This window comes from Cryptomeria japonica, chromosome 7 (assembly GCF_030272615.1).
Source record: "Cryptomeria japonica chromosome 7, Sugi_1.0, whole genome shotgun sequence".
Classification (NCBI taxonomy): domain Eukaryota; kingdom Viridiplantae; phylum Streptophyta; class Pinopsida; order Cupressales; family Cupressaceae; genus Cryptomeria; species Cryptomeria japonica.
Genome location: NC_081411.1, coordinates 587180627 through 587208323, shown reverse-complemented (window position 1 = coordinate 587208323; position 27697 = coordinate 587180627). Strand labels below are relative to the sequence as shown.

Genomic DNA, 27697 nt, shown 5'->3' with positions numbered 1-27697 from the left:
ATGACCTACTGTACAAGAGAAAAGTGATGACATCTTGCTCTACGAGGCTGCCCTCTGGTTCCAAGAATGTCCCACTGTACACTGCACGAGAGAAGTATAGTACAAAGGAGCGGTGTGGGTGCTCCCCCCTTAAGATGTCAACATAGGTTGATGTTGATATCTTAAGGAAAGTAGAACAAGGATACCTACCTTCAGCACAAAGAAGATATCCGTTATGCAACAATGTCATAAATCCAAGCAAGAGAGGGAATACTCTTCAAGCAAAGATAGGATAGTTGAAAAGAGATATCTTGTTGTAAGTGTAAAGCAAATCCTTGGAGGAGAAGAGATCTTAGTTCAAAAGACATCTACCCCCAAGAGGAGTTGTCTTAAGACAAATATAACATCTTCTAGAACGAAGCGCAAAAGAGAACAAGAATTCAATCCTTCTTCCTATTGTTTGGTGAAAGGGATCCTTGATGAAGGATGACTCACTTTTATCCCCAAGAGGGATGGGTGAATTTATCATAGATGTGCATTACCAAGTGGAAAAGAGGTTGTAGTCAAGGACTTACACCTCTTGTATGAGAGAGAACCCTTGAGCAAACGAGCAAACAACCAACAATTTCGCACAAGGAATGACATCAAGTAATAAAGCTCACACCATCCACTCAATAGGGCAAAGTGGATCCCTACAGAAAGAGAGAGAGAGAGGGATCATTGCCCCCCAAGTTTAGGGACAATGAGAAGAACGTACACAATCTTCTAGAGATAGATTAACATAATCAAATGCACAATGTACTTTCATGAATGCATGCAAGAAAAGACATTAGTATATGTAAAATACATGTCTCAAGAAGTGGTAATCTTCGAATAGTAAGAGAGAAAAAGCATCACAGTTTCCCCAAGGGGGATTAAGCATATAAAAATGAAAATCATATATGAAAAATGCAGCCCCTAAAGGAAATAGTGATACATGAGATAGAGAGAAAGGGATAGGAGTGAAAATCCTTGCCCCCCAAGTAAGAAGGACAAGGGGAAAAGGGGTACACAATTTCCAATGGTGTTTATTTTCAAGTGATATGCCTTCCTAATGGAACAAATTCTCTAAAGGAAGGAATATGCACTTCTCGAGAGATCATTTGAGAATAATCACAACCATAGAAAAGATACGTTTTCCAAGAGAATGAAAGAAAGAGAAGAGGTGCATTGCTTATTAAAGAAACTCCTCTCTAAGCAAAGTGGAAAATCAAAGAACAATTACCTGCTCACATAAAAATAACCCAATGCAAGAAAGGAGATCTAATAATGAATAATGCACAAAGACAAAGACAATTGTATAGAAAGAAGAAGGAAAATGGACTTCATGTTGCTGCCCCAAAGTATGTAAAATTGAAACAATACCACCACAAATGATAAAGAGCTCTCGTTAAATGGGCTAGTTACGTCATAGGGTGGAGAGCAACATGAAGGGAAAAGAAGTGCTAAGGCACTATGTTTTTACCAAGAAATACAGCTAGATCTATTGTGAGACAAATTTGTGCAAGATCATAATGCAGTTGAACAAATTTCTTAAATGCATAACATTTTCCAAGAGAATGTGAATATGAATCATGAAAAATGCAATATTCAATATCTTTCACTTGCTTAAAATTTTTGTTTTTATTTTGAGGAGGAAAGGAAATGTTCTTATCATATTTCAATCTCCAATAGATACTTGCAACTAATCTGTCAGGATGGTAAATATCGTCTTGACATAAAGGAGAGGGTTTGTTAGGAGGAGAAGTTTCATTATCCACAATTCTAATTTTGCCACTATCTATGCCATCTTGATTAGATTTTTGAAAATCAAGGCAATCATCAGCATTGTGATCATGGGTTTGGTGAAATGAACAAAAAGGACACTTTGAAGAAGAAGCATTCTTACGAGCTCTTTTGATTTGTTGTCTTTGAAGATGGTTTTTAAAGTTTTGGAGCCTAAGGAATTCATCCATAGAAAGAGGGGGACCACTTCCTAGGCGTTTTGTAGTAGTTTGTGTGGGAGGATTTATAAGGACACGAATTCCATGCTCAAATTTCCCAATTCCTTGTCCTTTAAAACCTTGTTTTGTAATTATTTTAAAGCCACGACTATAAGAATGTTGCAATTGACTAGGTAGAGGAACAAGATCATGAATTTCTTTGAAATCAGATGTGTAAGTAGGAAGAAAAGGATTTGTAGATGAAGGAGGAGTATCATGTGAAATGACAATCTCTTTTCCTTTATCAAGCTTATCCTTTTTGGAAGATTAGGGAGGAACATCTTCATCATCTAAAAGCTTATTTTTAGTTATTTCTATGCGAGGGGAAAGGTCATGAATAAAATGCATGACATCATCCTCCCTACATATACTTTGATGTTGAAGATAGGTTTTAAGAGAATAAGGAGGATCTAAAGATGTAAGAATGTTGATGTTTTGATTTTGCCCCCCTTGCTCAAGGGTATGTGTATGAGAAGAAGATGAGTCCATAATACTTTCCAATGCTTGCTCTTTTTTAGAAAGATCGTTGATTAAAGCATTAGTTCTCATCTCATCCACACAAGATAGCCTAGAAGAGGTACAAGGGTTAGGATCTCTAAGTTTAGGGTCAACAAAAGCTTTAAAGTGATTAACATATGAAATGCATTTTGTTAACAGCATCACCATAATACAACAAAAATGATACATGAAAGGTTTGAGATTAATTTGAAAAGAAAGGAATTTGGAGATCCTAACAACACAATATGACCAAGTGCTATGAATAAAGAGGAGCAACGAGAAAAGAAAGAAACTCTTATCCGACACATGATTGTAGTAAATATATGCAAAAAGCAATGTAATCATATGCGAAAGAGCAAGTAAATCCAATTTATTAAATTGCCATTGAAAGTCTCCTAAATAAAATCTGAATTTGCTGGAAAAGAAGATCCAAAACTACGACCTTTTTATGAAAATTAATTTAAGATTTGAATTTGATGAAATTTGAATTTGTGTTTGACCTTAGAGAGTGTTAAAATTGATAAAGTACGCCGATTTTCTGGATTTGAGCAAAAAAATACAGTCAATTCCATCTCTCGAAATTTCGGAAAAAAAGTCGAGGATTGTGGCGAAAGTGCGCACGGTCCGACCAACTTTTTTCAAAATTTTTAGGGATTATAGGTATTATGATATTATTTCAAAAAAACAGCTGATTTGGAGATGTCTAGATCAGTCAAATTTGCAGTCAAAGGTCGAAAATAGAAGAATCTTAAAAGTTAGGGTTTTATTATTTAGCCATTGAATTTTCAAAATAAAGAGACATATTTGAATTGCAATTTTGAAATAGAAATCAGATCTGAAACAAGTAATTAAAATTTTACACTTCACAAGCTTAATTTTCTCAAAAAGAAATATTAGGGTTTTTATGCCATTCACCTCTAAAATTTGCAAATAGATCAAATTTGGAAATGAAAATTTGAAATTCAAATTGCAATTAATCAGATCTAATAATGAGAAATTAGAATTAACGTATAAGATGTCGGATTCACCAAAATGTAAAGTGGAAAATTGAACCCTAGTGACTCCCCACTTAGGAGAGAGAAAGGAAGTCACTGGGATGATTTTCACTTGGGGGAAACTTTACATTCAAAAGAGAGGCTTGAATCCACTAGATCCAAATCCAAGGGAGGCAAGGATATGAATTCCAAATGGATTGCAAGAGTTGAAGTGTGTTTTGCCCTCTTTTGTAAATAGGAAAGTTGACTTGTTGACTATGTGGAAAAGAGAGAAAATGAGTGAAATGAGGAGCTAGCAATTTGGGATCGCGCTATAACTTCAGATCTGAGCTAATTAGATTGATAAGAATTTGCCCTGCAAATTTGGAGAAAAGTCGTCGGGACCATGGCGAAAGTGTGCATGGTCCTCCGAAAAATCCGCGAGATGAAAAGGGTTTTTCCACCTCTGTAAGTGGGAGTCCAAATCTGAAAATACAGCTGCGCACCTGCAACCTACACACAGAAAAGAAGGGGAGAAGGGTTGTGGATAAGGATTTGCCTTAGTCAAACCACAATTGAGGAATCAACCTTGAAAAAAAGTAATTGCAAATGCTGAAATGTAAATAATGGAATTGTATATCTTGTAGATCTGCAATTTATCGATGATGATTGCTTTGCTTCTTGAATGTAATCACAAGTGTTGCATGAAATGGCATGTAACATGACAAAACCCTAACACACACACATGCTTGCAAATGAATGGTGTAATGTTGCTCCAATGGATGAATGACGAAGACACATGAAGAAGGAGATGTTTGAGGACATGAATGCTTGATGAAGACCTTTCGCTTGAATTTCGTCTATCGTGTATTTGTGTATTTTTTGTCCCTGCAAATGAGAGGACCAACTCCCCTTTTATACATGCCTCGCGAGATTAATTCATCTCACCAAAGGCCGACATCGGGGGGATTTGGAATCCCGAAATGCAAATCGGACCGAAGGGACCTATCTTGGGGCCACCCTACGAGGGGGGGACAAGGGCGCCACGCCCCTGTCCTGCCCTATCTTGGGGTCCGAACAAGGTCTTGAGGCCATCTTAGGGCTCAAACGAGAGAAATTTAAGGATGAAGGTGCAGAAAAGGGTCTTGGTTAGGAAGGAGGATGTCGTCGGCAAGGTGAGGACCTCAAATGTGGTTAAAATTGCTAAGGTCGCAATTTTATGACGCTACAGTTACCAAGTGGAAACAAGATTAGCAACACCCTCGAAGGGAGGGAGAGTATCATCAAGGAGAGGTTTGCGGACTTTGGGATTGATCTAACTTGCCATCGAACCTTGAACCTGGTGTTAGGTCGTTATGAAGTCAAGTTGTCACCTTGGCATTTAGGGTGGTTGTAACGTCTTGTAAGTTGGTAGGTAGTTGGTCTAACCTTAGACGTCTTTTTGGAGTTACGTGTTCGACGTTGCTCTTGGCTAAATAATGTTAATATTGATAATAATTGGAACATATTATTCTCCTACAAAATGATTTCATTTATTTAATATATACATATATGCTTAGAAGAACTTAACTTATTATTATCTATACATATGCGTATATGTATATGTACATCCAATTTAGAATGATGAACATACATATATACGTATACAAATAAAATGTGTATGTCACATAATTATTAAATGAGAATATGTATATATATATGTAAGTTCGTAAAGAATTGAATATTTTAGAGTAAAAAACATTTAGCGGTAGCAGCTAGTAAGCTGAAGCCTTTTTAATGTTATTAGAGGTGGGAGAAAACGTTACTTCTCTCTGGCCACCATTTGAAACTCCCATCGGCTAGATGGTTTATGTTACTTGTTGGCAGTTTTCTTTGATCTTGAGATCTTTTAAGGGAATTTCTTGATGGGAAATGGGTTGGCTCTCTCATTAGTTTTTGGCTCAACCATACCTTAACATCAAAAAACTCAAGCTAGTGTCATCGGCTTTTTCCTCTGCAATATATATACATTCTTGTTTCTGATCATGAGGATTGGCGATCACTACAATATATCATCCTTGTCTATCTGTCCTCTAGCAGGGGATTATTATTATCGCAGCATATTCTTGGGGTAACTCTGCACTATTACTGTGGGACTCGAAGAGAATGAAGGTGGACTGCCCAAATAAAGAGGCAATTCAGTTATAACAGCTCCGCAACATCCAGGCATGTTTTTCCTTTAAAGTTTAATGGATATTATTTACTCGATACTAAAGTTCATTGAAATGATTTAATCTGTAATCCTAGCAAACTCAAGCATATATATATCGCATTAAAATGAGAAAATTTGTTATTTCTTATTAAGATCTGTGAACCAAAACCAAGACTGCCTGGATACCCTGCTCATGGTATACCAGCGTGCTGCATTGAAGTCTCATTCTTACTTAAGAACGTACTCAAGAGAGAAAGCATTTAAGCCGCTTAGCAGTTCAATTTATTGCATTAAATATTGAACAATTATTTCTGTTATAAGTCAGAGCCAGCTGTTATGGTAGTGGTACCAACTCAAAATAGGGTCTTAAGACCGAAAAGAAACTCTTCTCTATGTGGTATCAAACCGTTACGTATAAATGAAAGATGTAAATCTGAAAGTAGAATCTTTTAAATATTATAAACAGAGAACGAAATAAGTTTAAGAACCTGTAATACACCGAGCATTCTATCTTACCGTCTGAATACCTCAGCTATGGTATGCCAAAGCGGTATGTATAGAGTTACTGTTGACTCTAAATTTTACTCTGAAAACAAACAGCCTTATGGGAAATTCAGTGATGGGGGACCAATTGCGCGAGACTCACTGAATGACCTCCGGTTTTGAGAAGCCGGCTCTTCCTTATGGTTTTGAGAAAAGGAAAAGAAGGAAAAACTCAAAAAAACAAGATTTAAACTACTAAGGCGATACGCCAGAGCATTTTTCTAAAAATATTATCAGCATATAAAACCCAAAGACATGGGGTTTTAAAGCCCATTCAACAATCTACATGTCTGGACAGAACCACAACTAAGATACAATCATGAGCTGATACTATGTGATTTGATTTTTTAAAAATTTGACGTAAATCTTCCTAAATTTAATTTTTTTTTTAAATGGTATAAAAAAAACCTACACCAAATGAAATGTTTTTCTATTTCAGAGAAACCCATTTTTTGGGTTATCTTCCAATGCAACTCTACTATTTTTGCATATTGTAAATTGTTAAATCAACTTATAATTATTTATGTAGCAATTATGTGTCTATATTGCTTTTGAAGTAATGAAAATCTCCTCTAATAACTTAGAAAATCGTGTTAAATAATGTGTATGTGTTTTATATGAATGTCGTATCTAATCATATCCATATTGGGGGTCTTAAAAACTGGCCGTATCTGTATTTGTATCCATATCCGTGTCCATGCAACTTTGGTTACAAACAAAAAATTCATGTTTCGAGGAAGCATCCTTTTCCCTTTTGGATGAATTACCAAACTATAGGCATTCCACGGACACCTCAAGAATACCCCTCTGCAGTCCCCTATCTATTATTATTCTTAGAAGATATTTCACAAACGGCTCAAAAACAGCTGCACACCAGCCATCACAGTCCTAAAAAGGTCTATAAATATTTTTTAAAAGCAAGGTCCGTAAATATTTTTTAAAAGCCCAAGTATATTTAATAATAGAAAAATTATTGTCATGTTGTAGGGCCCCCACACCACACTCAAACCCTAAATGAATATAATAGCTCACTCTTCCACTTCAAACCCTTTTTACATGCCAAAAAAAAGGCATTGTGAAAAGCATGGTGCAGCTTGAGTTAGCAAAACTAGGGCAATAAAATGAGTACATGACAAGTGAGCACTAAGGAGAAGTAGAGCAGTAGCAGAGATAAGTGTACGTAATTCTTCTTCTTTTTTATTTCTTTACAAAGTTGCAAGAAAAAAATTCTCCCTATTTTTATTTCCAGTTTGCACATGCATTATTTTTTCCATAGTTCCACGGAGTTCCCTGATGGGGGTGCGCGGGGATGGGGGCAGGGGGACAAAGGGCCTAGATTTGGGGATGGCAGAGTACAGCGGGGTAACAGCGGCGGTAGAGGGGCAATGCTGATATACAAATTGAGCTGAATTGAAATCTTCAAGGCAAAATCTGCAACATAACATCTCTGCAAGTGCCCCATGAAAGGTAAACTAATTTTTACAAAATTAAAGGTTGCAATCAGTATGTAATGCCATGTGCCATATAGCAAGCGACCCAGTAGCGTCCCCGGCAGAGGTGGTGGTGCTGTGGGGGGGCATGTCCTATAACAAGTCTCAAAAGCATCCCCAAACAGAGGATGCAAATTTTTTTCTTTTCTTTTTGAGGTGGCAGAGGGGGGGTTGCGACGCATCGCCATGGAGCAGTATTTTTTTCACAGAACATGAAAAGCAGCAGTGATAGTAGTGAATATGAAACAGAAGAAGGAAAATAAGTTTCCCGCTCAATTGAGAGTTCATCAGGGTGTGTGAGTGTTGCGGCTAAATAAAAATGGCCTTGTAACCCATTTGAATGACCTTCCACCATCTTGAAGCCTTATGGAAAGGACCCTCTCAAACACTCTAAAACTCTTCTTAAATTCACAACAGCTCTAGACAAAGACAAAAAGAAAAATTCAGTGGGGTAGAGTATTTTTGTGTCATATTTACTATTATGATTTTAGAGGGAGCTACACTATAACATATGGTCACCTCTTAGGCAATACAAAACAAGGGTTTTGTCCATATATAAAGACAGATTGTTTAAGGAGGGTAATGCAACATCTAAAGGCATTCTGATCCCAATAATGTTTGCACAATCAGCTGTCATCAATGGTTCCAATAATGTTTGCACAATCAGCTGTCATCAATGGTTGCTAGTGTTACTAGTGATGTTTCTAAGAAAAGAAAGTGAATGACTAGTGGTGAGAGGGTAGACAATTGCAAGTATGTTCCATAAGTAGGCACAAGAAGTGGCAGAATCTTCCATTGCCAAAATTTTCTTTGTCTGTGCCATCCCATTTCATGTTTTACAGTGGAATGATGATCTCAAAAAGCCACTCAAATTGACGAAGAGGAGGCACAAGCGGGATTGATTGGCATTGAATTGGATTAGGCAACCCTCAGTTTGACAGTATCCGAGTTGTATCGAAGCCATACTATACCCATATTTGTACCTTGTAGGGTGATAGGCATAGCAAGGATTTTAACTTTTAACTAAGCATATCCTGCAAAACTCATTAGTTGCATAGTCCTGACTCCTAATAAGCCCTTTTACAAGACACATGAAACCCGCCACTTTTATTACAGATATTATAAGCCCTTTATGCAGTTCCAATCGGAAACTCAACCCATTTGTGGAATTAAATGCTAAATCTTCCTTAAAAATTAAACATATAAGAAATTAATTAATCATAACTAAGAATGACCTAAGACTTTTCTCCAACTTCTAAACACCTCTTCTGCACTATATAAAATTACCTTTCAGATTATGAATGCCATCATGTCTGTCGTACAATCACCAGTCTTTTCGGACCCCATGTCAACTTGCTTACAAAGGCTTAAAACTAATGAAATTAAGCAAGGTATATTTACTATATATGTTAAACAGTGGATTGACATCTAAAAAATTGGGTTCGCTTTCTTGCTTACCATCTTTCTGCTTACAACACTTTTGTCACTCTTGTTTTTTCTTGTTTGATCCTGTTTTCCCCTAATATGAGGGCATGTAAATCCCAAAGCACTACAAAACAGTAAGTTAAAATAGTAGTACGGCAAACTTTCCTTTGTCTTGTAGAGAGCATTGCATATAATTTAAAAACCAGTGTCTACATAGAAGCCCTCCTGAGCCTTGGACCTTAAAGTGTGTCAAGAGACTACTACTACTGCATATCAATTTTGTCATTTAACAGATGGTCCTTCAAACTCTTACTGGCGTACAGTCAACTTCCTCTTTTGAGATACTAGCTTAGGATTTCAAGGAGCTATTTAACAGGCATACTCAGTCAAATAGCAATATACCTTCAAAGTAGTGCCATATATTGACCCTCTTGTAAAAACAGAAATAAATGAGGTGAATTTGAATTTTCTGATCATCTATTCCAAGAAAATAAGAGTGGGTGAAGAAAGAAACCTAGCTCAGACAATATTCTAAATAAAAACTACTACAAATCTAGAATACCTTGTTGTCAAAGAAGATTCCTTGGCTTTCATATGCCCTTCGTTCTGCTTTGCATCTATCAATCACTTCAAAGCTACAATTTTTTTTCAGAGTTTCAAAATCACCCTGCACATCAGTCCCAGATGTCTGCTTGAATCAACTCTATCATGTGCTCTCACATCCTTCAAACATGATATAAATATCATAGAGAATACCATTCTCACATATGAATATAAAGCATTATACATAAGGAATTAATAGTTACTAGTATCATACCTTGAGGTAGGCTTGAAGGGTGGGCTTAACAATCTCCTGCACATCGGCTATAAAATCTGGTAAAGAGAAGTACCTGTATGAAAAGTAAACTTTCAGCCCAAAAGTATCCACTACATATTAGTATAAATAAAAATGAGTGTAGGCATCTTACGGATCACGTCTACGTATTTCCTTGTATGATATTGCTGATGCAGATTCACCAAAAATGGTTTCATTCAAACTGCAAAAATTAAACCATACAATAGCTTTGTGTATAAGGAATGCAAAAGTTTACCACACTAATGAGGAGCCTTATTCCATTTTACTTTCAAAAACATCTACATAATGGCGAAAAGGTCCACAAAACAACACAACAGTCCACCTCAAAACATAGCATCTTACTCTTGAATTTTGTGAACAACAGGACTATCACTTGTTTCCCACCGCTCTCTTATATCTTCTGCTAGCTATAAACAGACAGCCAGACAATAGTATGAATATGACAATTAAAGATATAAAAGAGATTTGCACTAAAACAGAATCTGTGCATACCTCTTGACTCTTTGCAACAGCAGGATGCTCACCAACTCCCCTGACCCGCTTGTACAATGGGTGTCCACGAGCCTGCATACAAAAGTAGAATTATATACAGGGATGCATACAAAATATATATAGGAATAAAAAGAAACGGTTTCAACCAGTAAAAGATATAACAGATCCAAAAGAGGCGAGCATAAGAAAATGTAAGGTTCAAGGTTCAAAATGTCATAGCATTCTAATTCAATGTCTTAAATTTACCTTCTCTTTAAATTCTTCCCACTTCTTCCCCCAGCGAGTCTGTTTAACCCCTACTGGTACAATGCTTGTTGCACTACTCCTTTCTTTATAGGCTGATGCTGCAGCTGCGCTCTCCATTTTTCGCCTCCTAGATGGTGTGGATGTCAGCTCATCTTTTACAAGATTGTAGCCCTTTTTTGTTACATCAACAATTTTCGCTTCTTTCAAAGATTTGAATGCAGCTGCAGTGGAGGAGGAAGCAAAAGAAACACCCTTTCCAATCTTGTGAAATACTGTTTCACTTGCTCCACTTTCTTCCTGTGAACTTGCAGACTCTGTAGCCTCAGTTTTTGCAGTACTTGATGTTGAGCTTCCTTCATAATTACTGCTGCTGTCTGCCTTAGACCTTGTCTTTTCTTCAGACCCATCTGTTCCAACCTTAAATGTCTTTTCACCAAAATCTTTTGCCTGCAATAGGTCTTGATTATCAGCAATGCTTACTGGTCCCACACAATTTTAACATAATGCTTTATAATTAGCTTACCTGTTCAGTTGCAGCTGAGATCTTATCTTTCATTACAGCAGACACCTAGGCATGCAACCATATCGTGTCAGAAAAACAGATCTTAGTTCACAAAATTTGCTAATTTGAAAAAAGGAAAAGAAAAAAAAGCTAACATACATTTTATTCTTCATTACAGCAAATCCCAACCCAACACTCTTAAGTATGCATGCAAGCTAATCTAGTGCTAGGATATATTCTATATTTAAAAAAAATAATCCCAAATTTATAGAAAAACAGCCCATGCCAGAGTAAAATTTAAAAAGCCCTCCCAAAACTGCAGGAAGTTTCTGATAAATTTGTGTGCTGTCACTTGAAATCATAACGACTGTTGAAAAACATCTGTGCAAGTTCAAAAAAGATGTCTACCTAATTCGCCTATTCCCAAGAAATCAAATAACCTCAAGAGTCCTTGTTTGCCTTGGTCTGATCTACTTATCTGGGAAAGAGAAAAAAATCTGTTTGAGTTCTCCATCTTGCATTTCACATTGAGTCTCAAAATCTAAGTTAGAAATCCTGGTGTCAGTTCAGCTTTGGGTTCAGTAGTTTGGTTTACGGATTCAGTCAAACAAACAAAAAAAATCGGTGTTGTTCTATAACTTCTATTCATCCATACAAGAACATATAAAATTTGGAAATATATACATATTTGCACCACTAATTAAGTTAAGAATACCACATTGCATTGTATAATAAACAAAACCACCATGAAAATTAAAATTACTAAACTGTCAATTAATCAAATTAACATGTCAAGGTAAACATTAAAATTAAAAAAAAATAATGTCAACAATCAGCCATCGATGATCAGGCTTCAATGTCATATACATCTTCGAAAATTTCATCATCCTGAATAATATTAGATAATGTGGGTATTACTATATTAGAATCATAGTTACATGACTCATTAGGGCTCACCCAAACTCGGCAAGTCCCGAGCTGAGATAACCATACCAAGGCTCAAGGACCCATCACCTGAGTACATGGCAAATCTGACCACGAGTCCTAAAAGGTAGGCTCAGCCAAGTCCATTGATGAAATCAAGAATAAAAAAATGAAAATGCTTTAACATAAAAGCACAAAAGTTATGTATTTTTTGAAGAGTTTGGAAGACTTTTGGGTGATGGTTAAAGCAATAAAATTTGAAAAATGGCATGCACTATGAAGGTCTATATGATCTTAAAGTCTTTAATTTGTTCTTGGTGGCAAGGGCTGGGCATGTTAAAATAATATTAATATCTTCTATAATGGTCATCTTCTATTTTTAGCAGTCATCTTAGTTAACGACTTATTTAGCTATTTAGCTTTTTAGTCGACTTATTTAGCTAGTTAGGTTAGTTTTTTATTATTTAGCCTTTTAAGCATTTTAACTTATTTGATTTCACTTTAACGACTAGTTCTATTTATAGAACATCGTCTTATAACCTCTATATATACATGTGCATATCATTCAATGTAATTATCTGATTATTGAATCATCCATTCAATATATTTTTCATGGTATCAGAACATGAAAATTAAAATTTTCGAGTGTTTTTGTTATTAAAATTTTTCGAAGTTTTTTTGCAGGTTGAAAATTTTCCCAAGGTTCTGCAATTTTCAACTAGGATTTTGACCCTTTAGCTCAAGTCGAAATTTTATTTTGGTTGCAAATTCTTGGTGGGTTTTTCAAGACGCCAACTGGGTCGTTGTCAAATTTTTCTAGATGCGTTGTTTTTCGTGCCTCAATTTTTGAGCCGTCGGATCTGCATTCTGATTTCAGATTCTTGGTGGGTCTTTCAAGAGCTTTTATGGGTTGGTTTCAGATTTTTCTGGGTGCCTCATTTTCCGTGCCTTGAATTTTGTGCCAGCAAATTCTGTGAATGTCGGGAATTGTGGTGTCTTCTGGGCGCCGTTTATGTTGTGCATCCGACCTAGGGTTTCTGCCCCTATTTTTTTTTTGCGTTTTTTTTTTTGAAAAAATAAAATCCTCTATATTTTTCTGTTTTTTTTACAAAAAAAATCAGTGGTATTTTTTCTTTTCTTCAAATTATTATTTTTTTCTGATTATTTTCAAGAAAAATTTCAGGTTTTAAGTTTGTAGAAAATTTTAATTTTGGGGTTTCTTCCAAACCTCGAAATTCGTGCATTGGGATTCGTGTCTCAAATTCCACTCCAGGGTTTCAGATGTTTTGTGCAGCTGCTTCTATTCTGATTTTTGAATCAGATTCTTTTGTCTCATGCTTTCACTAGGTTGACCTCGTTCAACCTCCATTTTCGTGATGGCATCTTTGACCAACATCATGTTAGAACACAGTCAAAAGTTCAACAGCTGCCACAACACCTGGAAATAGTGCATGTTCACAATATCTGAATATCGTTACCTTTATCAGATTGATTTAGGCCAGACCTCCTCTTACAGGTCCCAGGGTTTTCGCGATTTTTTCCTAAAAATTGTTTGTCGGTTTTATGATGGGATGGTTTTCACAAATGTTTCCTCAAAAATTGTTTGCAGGGTTTATAATTTTCCCTTAAAAATTATCTCATCTGTAATCCGCGATATTCGCGTAATATTTTAGTTATTTGGGTTTTACCGGTTTTTTCCACAAAAACAATGATTTGTAACCTTAGATTTCTTGGTTTTTCGATTTTCTCCTCAAAATCGTAAATTCTCTTTACAAGGGTTCCTATTTTAGGGTTTGACGTTTTTTTCCTCAAAAATCGTGCTTTGTTGCAATCAGTTTGGGTCGCACTTGTCAGGGTGAACATCTGCAACCGTGGTATCTTGCAGTCAATTTTGGAGTTGGTACTCTTCTGCAAAAGGGTTTGCTGATTTTTTTCCCTCAAAATCATGGTTTCAGGCTTCAGTAATTTGTGTGCCAGATCTCTAATTCGCGTGTGAAGGCTACATTAGCTTGGATGGCTTTTGGTACTCTTGGTCATTTACATTCTGCAGATCCTGGGAGGGTCTCCGTAGCAGCAGATGGTCTTTGCATTTGTGATCACAACACTTGCAGTGTCTTATGTAGGGTACTAAGTACGATGACCATTAGGGAGGGTGTTAAAATAATATTAATATATTTTATAATGGTCATCTTCTATTTTTAGCAGTCATCTTAGTGGTCGACTTATTTAGCTATTTATCTTTTTAGTCGACTTATTTAACTCGTTAAGTTAGTTTTTTATTATTTAGCCTTTTAAGCTATATTTAGCTTTTTTAATTTTTATGTTCAACAGCTGCCACAACATCTGGAAATAGTGCGTGTTCACAAAATTTGAATATCATTACCTTTATCAGATTGATTTAGGCCAGACCTTGTCTTACAGGTCCCAAGGTTTTCGCGATTTTTTCCTGAAAAATTGTCTGTCGGTTTTCTGATTTTTTCCACAAAAAATCATGGGAGGGTTTTCACGATTTTTTCCTCAAAAATTGTTTGCGGGGTTTATAATTTTCCCTTAAAAATTATCTCATCTGTAATCTGCAATATTCGCGTAAGATTTTAGTTATCTGGGTTTTACCCTTTTTTTCAACAAAAACGATGATTTGTAACCTCAGATTTCTTGGTTTTTTTATTTTCTCTTCAAAATCCTAAATTCTCGTTTTGAGTGTTTCCTATTTCAGGGTTTGACGTTTTTTTCCTCAAAAATCGTGCTTTGTTGCGGTCAGTTTGGGTCGCACCTGTCAGGGCGAACATCTGCAACCGTGGTATCTTGCAGTTAGTTTTGGAGTTGGTACTCTTCTGCAAAAGAGTTTGCTAGTTTTTTTCCTCAAAATCATGGTTTCAAGCTTCAGTAATTCGTGTGTGCCAGATCTCTAATTCGCGTGTGAAGGCTACATTAGCTTGGATGGCTTTTGGTACTCTTGGTCATTTACATTTTGCAGATCCTCGGAGGGTCTCCGTAGTAGCAAATGGTCTTTGCATTTGTGATCATAACACCTGCAGTGTCTTTTGTAGGGTATTGAGTACGATGACCATTTGGGAGGGTATTAAAATAATATTAATATCTTCTATAATGGTCATCTTCTACTTTTAGCAGTCATCTTAGTTGTTGACTTATTTAGCTATTTAGCTTTTTAGTTGACTTATTTAGCTTGTTAAGTTAGCTTTTTATTATTTAGCCTTTTAAGCTATATTTAGCTTTTTAAGCTTTTTAGCTTATTTGATTTCACTTTAACAACTAGTTCTATTTATAGAACATCGTCTTGTAACCTCTATATATACGTGTGTATATCGTTCAATGTAATTATCTGATTATTGAATCATTCATTCAATTTATTTTCCAGGGCATTGCCCTCAGACCCTAGTCATTTTGGTTCATGTGAGATAGAAGAGCAACATATTTTGTTCTTTACACTTTTTCCCAATTAAATTCCTAGTAATCAAATTACATCTATACTTCTGGTTTGATAAGTCAAAACTATCCTAAATAATTGCTCCTAAAGTTGTAGCAGCATTTCCAAACTTGTTTGAGATGCAAGAGCATGACCCCACATAGGCCTAGCAATATTTTTGATGCCATAGATATCATAATCCATGAGTTTTGTGCACCTAAAACACTTGACAATACATATGGCACTTGAAAAATTAATTATATGAGATGTATAAGGAATAAAAATTGAAACAGTACGAGTAGCTAAACATATTGCATTAAACGGAATATTCAAAATGTCAAAATACAATTGGCCAATGACCTAAAGCCAAACTCATCACTCAAATTCTTGAACTCCTCAAGGTCAAGCTCCTCCAAACCACCACCAACCAACTCTACGTGTTGCATCATCGTCAACCTATGTTGGCTCTTCTAGCTCTACATCTCATCAAGCTATTGGACTCTCCTTGTACGTAAGTGCATTGTGATTAATGAGACACTATGCTATATACAATTACAAGCTTCTCTACCCTCCTAGAGATAACTTCTCAACAACAGAAGATCTAGAAACTTGGGACATAGACAACTGGTTAGAGTGGTTGTCAAAGGAGGAACAAGGCATACCTTAAAGCCTTGATGAATGCATTGAATGATTGATCAATGAAGACTTGTTCTTCCTCTTTGCCTCACTCTTCCAGCCTTTCTCTCTCACACAATTCCTCAATGCAATGAAGAATTGATATCAATTTGTATTGAGGGTGGAATGTCTTTTATAGGTTTTTAGAGCATTTAGGGTGCAATAGGGACCTATAAAACTATTACGATAAGGACTAGCAGCCCACTTTTCTAAAAACAGAAACACACTTTTTTGACTATTAAATATTGGAGAACAAACACAGGCTTCTGAAACTTTCAAAGGATTTGTCCAAGTTTACTCAAGGTCTCAAGGATGTCCCCTTAATGTACCTAATAGGGGAAACACATTGAAAGCATTCCCTATTTAAGGAAAATGTCTGAAGGACCATTAGCGATAGGGGCTCGAAAGGGGTCCAAAGATGGCTTTCATTTTTTTTATTTTTTTTTTTTTTTGGGGGGGGGGTGGGGGGGGGGTGGGGGGGGGCATGTCCCTAGGGAACACTAGAATAACTACAAGCAATGTCGCTAACACTCACAAGATCGCTTGTCCTATACAACGAGCTAGGAGTTGCATGCATCCAAGTCAACATGCTTTGGCTCAATATCTCACTTCCTCATGTCCCTTCCCTTCAAGTGAATTTGTTTGTATGTAAGAAGGCACAAGTTGGAATGCACATACACTAAGTCCTTTAGCCTTCTTGAGTGGTCAATTGTGCTTTATAAAGTGGATGAAAAAAATGTGTTCCAATTCCTCTTAAATACAAATCAACTAGCAACCTACAGGAATGTTAAAATTGTTAAGAGTTATAAAAGTTTATATCGTAAATAAAACTTCAAATGTTAATAAAATAGAACTTTGCAAAACCTATTTACAAAATTTTAAACGGGACAACCATCATCAACATAGAAAGGATCTCAACATTAAAATATTTTGAACACAGTGAGAAGGTAAAAAATTGGAGCAAGATGCTCATTTTGCTTCATCTTTGTTCAATAATTTTGTGCCCCTATTTAAAGAAGATTTCTTCTAGACCTTGCTCTTTCTCATTTATGATGGTCTTCATCTTCTCAAATATTGAGTTGATGTCATCAAATATATCTCAAACAAAGCCTACCCATGTCAATATAACAAATCATACTCAATATGTATTGGGTTAAATTAAAGAGATATTCAACACGATCCCACAAATATCATCTAGGATCATCCACTTAATATTTATTGCCCTCTCAATGTTAATTTGCGACCATATGGACTAAATTTGGCTATGACCATGTTAGAAAGCACCTCTCAAACCTTCACATCATCACAAGACAATTGTGTCCGAGGCAAAATAGTTCTTAACAAATTATTCGAAAATCAAAATTAAAAACAAAGTGGAAAAAAACATAGATAAATCGCCAACTTTGATTTCTATAGATAGATCAACGATCAAATGGGTTCCTCCTCAAACATGAGCATGGAAGATGAATTTTAGTGGTGTGTCTTTGGAAAACCCCAATCCCTCGGGAGCCAATCATATCATTTGACACTCCAATGGCAAATTGATCAAAATTGCCTCAAAGAAACTCTCCTCGAGGACTAATAACAAGGCAAAAATGTAAGCATTACTAAGTTTGCAACTACTCAAAACATCTCTAAATAAGGTGATTATTGAAGACGCTTCATTTGTTTTAACTTTGCCTAAAGAAAAGACAATCTTCAAACCAAAATATTCAAAATATCTTGAAAGAAGGCTTGGAGTTTCTTGATTTACTAAAGGAATATTCCATCTCCCATTGCTATAGGGAAGAAAATAAGCTTGCAAACTTATCAACTCATGGGGTAAAGCTACTAGAATTCATTATTACAAGAGGATCAAAATCGTGTAAACTTATGAGAGTGAGGCAAGCCTCACTTTGTATTAAAGGCTAACAATACAATCCGCTAACAACAAGGTTTGTGACATTACATCCCAACATGCCACCAAGTATCACTTCCCAAACAAGTGATTCTCTCGATCAACTCTATAATCGATTCATGTTCTTTGCTTTGTTATCTAGCATTCATAGAATGTTTGGTGTTAGGTGCTGGTGTTCGTTGAATTGCCTTCACTTTGACCAAGTTAAGGAAGATCTTTTTCTTCCAAGCGGAAGATGTGATGAAGGCCATTGAAGAGGCAATAGGGTGGGATTTCTTAGAGGATGCTAGACATGCCACCAAGTATCACTTCCCAAACAAGTGATTCTCTCGATCAACTCTATAATCGATTCATGTTCTTTGCTTTGTTATCTAGCATTCATAGAATGTTTGGTGTTAGGTGCCAGTGTTCGTTGAATTGCCTTCACTTTGACCAAGTTAAGGAAGATCTTTTTCTTCCAAGCGGAAGATGTGATGAAGGCCATTGAAGAGGCAATAGGGTGGGATTTCTTAGAGGATGTTAGGTGCCTTTGAGTGAATTCTACAATCTCCTCCATGCCAATAAGCAATATTCTCACTATTACTAGAGAGAGAGAGAGAGAGAGAGAGAGAGAGAGAGTTTACTAAAGCTCTTGATCATTTTTTACTAGAAGAAATTTAGAGTGGGTCTATCAGAACCTATGGCTAATGTTGATGTTAGAACCAAAAAGGTAAGACACAGCAATCTGAAACTTAGAAAATCTTACAAGAACAAGAAGCACAGAATTTTATCCTGGGAAAACCCTCCACCTGAGGGTGAAAAACCCAGCCACACCAAAAATCAAACTTTATTGAAGGTACAAACTTGATACAATGCTCTCAAGCTTAATCAAGCAATGATTTAAGCGAGATTGTTAACACTTAACAATCAGCACTATAAGCCGATAACATCTTAGAACAACTGAAAGCTTCTACACTACAGTCAGCACGGATGATCACATATTAATATAGACTCTCTCTTGAGAACTTCACCCCCGCCTAAAGCACAAACAGCAACATGCCTTTTAAAGAGAAGACAAGGCTCAAAATATCTCTTGTCGGAGGTAGACGAAAGGACAAAAGACACCATAAGCTTATCAGCAATTGCATATATGTCGTTACATAAGCCACATAGATAATCTTTATATTGGATGAAATGCGAAGAGGAAAGAAACCGTTGCCAGCACGCATGAGGCTCTCACAAAGCCGCAAGTCAAACATGCAGGTCGGTGACAATTATTAATGAAGCCATTACACATCAGCTTCTCTTGAAGTGTAGGAAGAAACCATCGCAGTCATAATGAAATCTCCTGCTGCTAAAACATTAACAGCTAAAGCCAACCTCACCAAGCTTTCTCCCTACCGTGCACTCATCGGGATTTGTGGGGCTTGGACTCTATTCAAACAATGAGGGTCACTGAGTCTCAAATGGAAGCCATCCAACACTTCCTTCACAATAGTCATGAAACGCAAGCACATCACCAAATGGTGCAAGCAATGTATCTTAGCAACGATTCAATGTGGCAAAAGTGAAAAAAAAATTAAACTTTTTGGTTTATCATGCAACAATGGTCAAGCAAAAGGATGGATCTCATGGCCCAAAGTCAAGCAATTTCTAATAACATGGTCTAATCAAATTTGTGCTCTCCCTTTTCAATTTTGTATTTCCATTTTTGGATTAGCATAGTGTTGGTTTGCAACTAGTAATGGTTACCATTTCATAGTCAATCAGTAAGGCCTTCTTTGTACTCAGTAGTCAAGTATGATAGGGTTATAATCCAACTTTGGTTTAACAATATGTATGTAACTAGTTAGAATCTATGTTTACTTTGTCATGGAAAAGATATCAATGTTCTAGGTCTATGCTGTCAATAAATGGTATGGTCCATTTTGTCATTTGATATGGTGTTGTATAGTGGTTTCTTATCAAACAACTCTTGTAATACATTTAGATATCATAAAATAATGGAAGAGCCCTTACCCGTTCATTTTGATTATCCAAAAAAAATCTTTTCAAATGTTCTAAATTGGAACATAAATATTAAAATAAATCTTAACCTTTAACCTGCATTCAACAACTCTAAATTCAAGCATGATTTGTATATGCCCTACACCATGTGGTGGTTGGTGATAAATATTTGGATCTCTTCAAACCCGTCATACACTTGTTTGATCCAATCAGTTCTCATGTCAATCTTTTGTAGCATAAAATTGAGGAGTTAGATTACACAAGTGCCCAAAAGATGTGTGCATAATGCTTAACCAATAAACAACTACCCTACAATTTTTTAGCATTGTCTGTTATGAATTGAAATATGTTTGAAGACTCCACCTCCTCAATGTCTATCATAAGCATGTTAGCAATAAATGCATCATCCTACACCTCTCCCTCAAAATCCACTACTCTCAAAATATTTCCCCCTTAGGGGACACTATGATAACATTGATCACTGGCCAATTTTTTACATCCTTACATCCATCAAAAATGATGCACACCTCTATCTCGGCCCACGAGTCACTTATATACTTCAATGAATCCTCTACAAGCTTCGCTCCTTTTCCATTAAGTTGCTATACACCATCTTAAAACCTACACCCTTGTACCCACCCTTTCAAAAGTTAATTTTTCTCACCAGTTGTTGCCAATATGGTGAAAGAACATTGAAAGCCAATCCATTAACATAGATACATTTCATAATGTGTTGATGGACAACCTCTTGAAACTCATTATAAAATATCATTTCCAACAATCCCTTTGCTCTCTTATGTGTAACATCAAGTGTGAATAAAAGTGTGTGGCTCTCTACTACAAGTTTAAGATAAGATGGGTTAGGAGGGCTTGATTCCTCAAGATCTTTCTTTTTGACAAAGGATGAGCTGATATGTAACTTGTTGCTTCATGTGCTTTCTCCTACTTATAACATATGCTCCACGACATACTCTAATGGAATGGAGACACCATTTTCCTAAGCAAGCTTTGATACCTTATCAAGGAGTGCTACACAAACGGACTTCCACCTAATTGTATGAGCTTGAATACTTGACATAACACCAATTGCAAATTTAAACATAACCCCCTCCCTCCACCACTTGGAATCTATTGAAACATTTCAACATATTTCCATGGGGGAAAATTTAGGTCTATTCCTAAAGTGGATTCAGCCCATGAAGCTAGAACTAATTGTCATTGTAATCCCACTATGGCAACAAGTTTGCTAAACAACAAAATTGAAACAAATCAAAATAAAATATATATAGCATAACTTATTTAAAATGCTTAAAGCATATATCATATATTTTAAGAACAAAAACAAAACAAAAATTCTAAAACAAAACAAGACAGCTCATTTGTAAAACAAAAAAGCAGAAAATAATAATAACTTAACTCTTTTGGAAAAAAATCTTCTGCAATCTCCTTGACAGCAAAATGGCTCTTGCACACACATAAGAATAGCAAACAAGCCACTTTGAAAACTTCACTAGTTAATCTTCAACTCTATTCATGCAATAGCATGCAAAAAAGCAAGTTCAGCACTAATTAATGTTTTTTGTGTTTTCCCTTCACGATGAGGTAAACAAATTTGTTTTAGCCTTTCAAATGTGCTCTAGAAGGCACTTTTCACAGTTAGGGATTCATTTTTATGCATCCAAGGTCGAGTCAAATGCCTAAAACAATAAAAAAATTAAAAGTAAAAAACTATATTGAAAAAACCTGTCCAAATCTGTCAAGTTAACCGCAGTTTCTGCAAAATTGTCCATGACAGACCCACAAGCTGAAAACAGATCCCTAGCTAGACTGCACCAGATTACGAACTAGGAATGGATCGTACCTGGATCTGAGGGCTCTGGCCAAAGAATGGTAACTTAGCAAAAAACATGTTTTTGCCCTAATCTAAGTTTTGAGTTTTCATAAGAGATTTGATCAACCTCAAAAAACATTGATTGCTGCAAGCACTTAACTGAAACAATAAAAACAGTTCTACAAGTCAAATTTTTCAGAGTTACAACAGCATGCAATCACCACTTATGTCACTGAGAGAGAGTGCACCCAGTGTATTTAAATTTATTGAGATTCATCTTCCACCCATTTTGGCTGCATTAGAATTCTGCATTATAGGTACAAACAGACATCTTAAAAAGAACCCATTTCAACTCTTCCCTTCACAAATAAACTCAAATAGTTGCACCCAGCAATCACTAAGTAAAGTGACCATACTAAATAAGCAGTGTTTCCTAGGTCATCACTGCTGCAAGATATAAATAGTGGGATCTAACTGCTAATGCACATCTTCTCCATCACAAAATATCACAAGCATGCATGCAGCTTTCTCAGGGGGGCTTCTACTTTTGGAAACTGAATCTTGCCAACTGAAATTCAAGCTCATAAATATACAATTTAAATCCAACGATGCCTAATTTTTGAAATTTAAATTAGCACAAATACAAGTGTCTTTAGTAGTTGTTAGAGTGAAAAAGGCTTTTAAAAAATCAAAATGTAATGGAAAACTACTAGAAAAAGAAAATGCTAATCACTGTATGCGCTAAAAACAATAAAAACTCTTGAATAAACATATGCAAATAAGGAAAGTTAATGCTTATCGAGTTCTTCCGACAATGTTAATCGTTCCTCCTTAAAGTGCAAACTGGGATGACTTCACTTGTAGACAGACACCAATGTCTAACCTGTTTTGCCTTAGTCTCTGCCTCCGTTCGTACGGCATCAGCATGCTTGTACAAATGCTCTGTTGTCTGCTTCGTTCTGCATGCGGCACGGTGCCATCGCTTCCAAAATCAGGGCCTCCTTTGGAAGTATCTCTGTGCCTTGACATATACAGTATGTCTCAGCCTATCATAGAAAGTTGAAATCTACGGACACTATACTACCTACTTGACCTCAGAAAGGAGATTGTACTGTTTAAATTACCTAGTTTTCAGATCCTCTGTGATTGACTTAATCTCAACTGCTTTTTCTTTAAGCTCCTTAATTGATTTTTGAAGCTCTGGATTGCTGCAAAAAAGAATTCCAAATTAAAAAACTGAATTGTAGTCCAAAACCTCAACCCAAGAAGAGAATTGCTAGAAGTATTTATTATAAACTATACTATATTGCTACAATTTTAATCTTGGAACTTGATTCTATACAAATTTTGGCATTTAATAAATACAAACATGTGTGAAAAGTTAAAACCCACACTCACTCATTGATTTATCTATGCATGAGAGTATATAATATACACATAACAGACAAGTAAAAGCGTCCATTGACTGAAATTCTTGGGCAGCAATATCATAGCAATTTTCACAACATTCATGTAAATTCTTGGGCAGCAATATCATAGCAATTTGCACAACATTCATGCTAGTAATTTCAATTAAAAAAAGAAAGAATCCATCGCTTAAATACCATGACAAATAAGCACTTTGACCTACTTATGTATATATCAGTGAAAAGAGATCTCACGCGTAAATTTGCTCCGAACACCGTGGCCTTCGACTATAAAGACATTACCACCATAATAAAACTGCAGCAGAAGGGGGAGGGAAAAAAAACACATAGCAAAGCAAACGAACCTCTCAACTTCTCCCTTGAACCGCTTCGAGAACTCGCTGAAAATGCTCATATGACGAGAACTCAAACGGCTTTGATTGCGAAAGACAAAATATCGATTATTTGCAGCCTGGAAATTGTCCATAAACGTTAAAATGCAGTGCTTAAAAGTAAAACACCAAGCTCTCTTTACACAATATTTCCAGCAAAAACAACGAAATTTATCTCTTGCTAACTGCAATACATACTAGCAATATAAAAGACAATCAGACATATAGATGATTGGCATACCTGTTGCCTTGAGCGGTATAAAGAAAAAATCTGCCTTGACGACTGGTTAAAATCACGACCTAACATTTTGCCTGCCATTTTTCACAGCCTTCAACGATTTTTGCTTTTAAAAAATAATAAATTTAATTAGACGATTTAAGATTGCCCACGACGAAACAAGCGAAGTCGAGAGGGAATATGAGTTAGGGTTTGGATGGAGGTCTGTAACATTTGTAGCCGCCTACAAAGAGGAAGGGTTTATTTACACTAAATACTTCTTCAGCGGCATATAGGCTTCTTAATAAGCCTTTGCATATACTTGGGAAGAAGGTTTACGTTTCGGTGGGAATCAGTACCTACCTAGCAATTGCATTTTTGGAGTGCAGGGTACGCAAAATAGGTGTGAAATGTTAATTTGGAAAAAAAAATTGCATTCGTGTATGTTGTGTACATGAGGTCAATTAATAGTCCCTTTAAAAAATAATGTTGTTTGTGTAACAAATGTATCAATGAAAAAGTGATATATTCAAATCAACTATGCATCCATTTATAGGATCCAAACATGATTAAAAGGATAATCATGCTCCATAATCAATAGGTCAATTAGTAGGCCCTTCAGCAAATAATGTTGTTTGTATAACAAAGGTATCAATGTTGAAGTGATAGATTCAAATCAACTATGCATCCATTTATAGGGATATAAACATGTCTAAAAGAATAATTAGGCTCAATTATCAATAGACTCGCTAATGTTTACAATAGAGAGGGAGAGGGAGAGGGAAGGAGAGAGGGGGGGGAGCAAATGAGGAAGAGAGAAAAGAGAGGAGAGAGGGAGATAGAGACAAGGATGAGTGGAAGAGATATCTTAATGTATAGAGGGGGGAGGGAGAGGGAGAGGGAGAGATATTGATAAAGAGTGATATAGAGAGATAGAGAGGGATGAGGAAAGAGATAAAGACATAGGGAGAGATAGAGAGGGAGAGATAGAGAGAAATAAAGAATATAGGTAGAGAGAAAGATAAAAGGTGGGGAGAGAGGATTTTAAAAGCTAATTAATGATATTATTCAAATTTTCAAATAATATATTTTAACATCCATTATTTATGTATTATATATTTAAGATAATAGTTATTAAAATTAGAGCAAACAAAAAAGGCCAAAACAAAAAATGGCGGAGCATAGGAGGAAGCTAGGGTTTACAGGTGGAGGTGTTGTTTGGTCAGGAGGATGGGAACACGATCACATATAGAGGGAAAACCAGCGGTCATGGCATCCACCGTGTTCAAATCAGTGGCAGTGGCAGGAAATGGGAAGGAGGAGAAGGGAGGTTTCTAGCTGGGGGAAAAATAGATTTTCGTTTGAGCAAGACAAAACCAAATGGGGTCACTCACGGTATCTGAACCACCCGAAGTGGAGCAAGAAACAGACGGAGGAAAGGTTGAAGACGTCATTTCAGGCACCCCCCAAAGATCCTTCCATCAGTGGGATACCAGCAACATCTGAGAAGCGGTCAGTAAGCATTTGCATCGACTCGGAGGATTGGAAGGAATCGGTACAAGCCTTGCGTGATAAGGTGATGGCCAGCTTTCCCTAGAGTGGGAAACTGGGTCAATGAAGAATGGGGGAGTCACTTTGAGATCAAAACCCTAACAAATGGGTTTTTTCTTATCATTGTTGGGTCAGCGGAGGAGAAGAATGATTTGTTGGATTTGGGGCCTTTTTTGATGTCGGGAGTAGGTTTTTTCATTAAGGATTGGACCCCTGATTTTGACCATAGACAAGCCACTATTGAGGAAATTCTTGTTTGGATCAGGTTGTACAATCTCTCGCATGAATATTGGAGGAAGTTTTTAAGAGTATAGGTGAGAAGCTAGGGAGATTCATCAAGTCAGATAAAGCAGTCGACAAACTTAATTCATGCATGTATGCCTGAATCTGTGTTATGTGGAAGCCTCATCCAGGGCTCCCGAAGGTTGTTGAGATTAGATCTCCAGAGGGTGTATGGAGGCAAGAAATAGAAGTAGAAGAAATCATGGTCAAATGTAAGTCCTGCAAAGAATGGGGCCACGAGGGTCGTGATTGTTTGTCTAGGCAAAAGGGGAAAGGAAGGGCAAATCGTGCGTTGGAGATGCAGTTGTTAGCAGGCATGGCCTCTGACCAAAGACTGGGCATCCTTGAGACTAATCTGAGTTCTGTTCCGGAGATTGCTAGGGTTGGGGTTCTTCGACACGACTCAGATACTCCTGAAGGGATGGGAGTACCAGGTGACTCTGGTCCAGGTCAGGAAATGTTGCATAAGGCCTCTAGTTTGGTTGGAGAAAAGTCTGTTGAAATTGTGTTTGGCGGTTTGGGTGAGTTTGGTGAGGAACGTTCTCATATTCAAGCAGAATGTCTGGTTGGGGAGAGTGTGGGTCAAGATTGTTTTGGTAGTGATGGGGGTGGTTGTTCTCATCTAGAAGGAAAGTCGGTGGAGGGAGCTCTTGGGCCCGTTTTAAAGGATTGTGCAGTTGGTGGGGGTTTTCCAACTAAGCATAGGTTCTACAACACCTCGGCGGATGGGCTAAAGGGGCAGGGGACGGGTTTGATTGCAAAGTCCCCGTTTGTTTCAAATGATTTGGCTGGGAGTGTGGATGGGAAACCAATTAGTTACAAGGACATTCACATGTCTCCAGGCAAGGCGGATGGATTATCAGCAGAGCTGGAGTGTGAGGAGGAAGATGGTTTTAGCGATGATTCTTTGGGTTTGTCTGTAGAGATAGGAGAGATAGACGTTAGGACCATTAAACAGACCAAATCAAATCCCACTAAGGCCAAAGGGAATTTGAGAGCCAAGAAGAATAAGCAGAAGTTGCTTGAGGAAGCAGGCAACATGAAGGGCCAGACAAGGCTACTTAGATCCGGGAGAGACTTATTCTCTCCTGGACAGCAATGAAGTTCTTAACCTGGAATGTCAGGGGCTGCAATGCCCCTGACAAGAGACGTCTGATCAAAAGAGGTTTTGATCGGGCTAAGCTGGAAGTTATTTGCATTCAGGAAACAAAGTTGGGTCGTGATGTTGTTGCTTGTAGTTTTGGGGTAAGGCAGAGGTGGTCTGGATCTTTTGTGGATTCAGAAGGGGCATCAAGTGGGCTTGGCATTCTATGGAATCCATTGGCTATTCAAGTGGATGTTGTTTCATGTTCTAAACATTGGCATATGGTAAAGGTGAACTCGAAGACCATGAATTTCTCTTGTTTTCTTTTTAATGTCTATGGGCCGACTTTGGTTGTGGACAAGTGTAGACCATGGGAGGATATTTCAAAGCGTTTAGAGGAAGTGAGGCCGTCTTTAGCTATTGTTGTTGGGGACTTCAATGCCACCCTTTCCTTCTCTAATAAACGTGGAGGGGTGAGGAGGTTGGGAAGGTCGCAATCGGACTTTCAGTCTTTTGTTAATGCTAATGCTTTGTTTGAAGTGGCAGCTAAAGGAGGAAATTTTACATGGACTAACAGACGAAGGGGCTTCTCCAATATTGCGGAGAAACTAGATAAATTCTTCCTTGCAGGGGATTGGAATTTAGCCCCTTTGGTCTTCGAAGCTGAGGTATTAGCTATTTCAAGATCGGATCATTTCCCGGTCTCTTTGGTTGTGCAGAAAGACAAAATACCAATTCGGTGTCCTTTCAAGGTGGAAAAGATGTGGTTAAGAGATCCAGGTTTTAGAGATTGTGTTGTTGGGTGGTG

At 36.9% G+C, this 27697-nt stretch overlaps 1 protein-coding gene across 2 annotated transcripts in view; it reads right to left on the bottom strand.

Annotated features, from left to right (window-relative positions):
* The window catches only part of LOC131048604 (mitochondrial import inner membrane translocase subunit TIM44-2), a 30259-nt gene extending 5900 nt beyond the window's left edge, over nt 1-24359 (bottom strand). Inside the window, exons 1-11 of one of the 2 annotated variants that reach the window (XM_057982634.2) lie at nt 23997-24359; nt 23729-23835; nt 23082-23165; nt 22841-22916; nt 11239-11283; nt 10716-11162; nt 10470-10541; nt 10320-10384; nt 10090-10158; nt 9939-10011; nt 9684-9788 (exon numbers count right to left, since the gene is read on the bottom strand). In XM_057982634.2, coding sequence (XP_057838617.1) covers nt 9684-9788; nt 9939-10011; nt 10090-10158; nt 10320-10384; nt 10470-10541; nt 10716-11162; nt 11239-11283; nt 22841-22916; nt 23082-23165; nt 23729-23835; nt 23997-24074 — 1221 coding nt within the window. In that variant the 5' untranslated portion in view covers nt 24075-24359. The remainder of the gene's footprint in view (nt 1-9683; nt 9789-9938; nt 10012-10089; nt 10159-10319; nt 10385-10469; nt 10542-10715; nt 11163-11238; nt 11284-22840; nt 22917-23081; nt 23166-23728; nt 23836-23996) is intronic. The other variant, XM_057982625.2, reaches the window with a different exon arrangement.
* Nucleotides 24360-27697: the final 3338 nt, after the last annotated feature.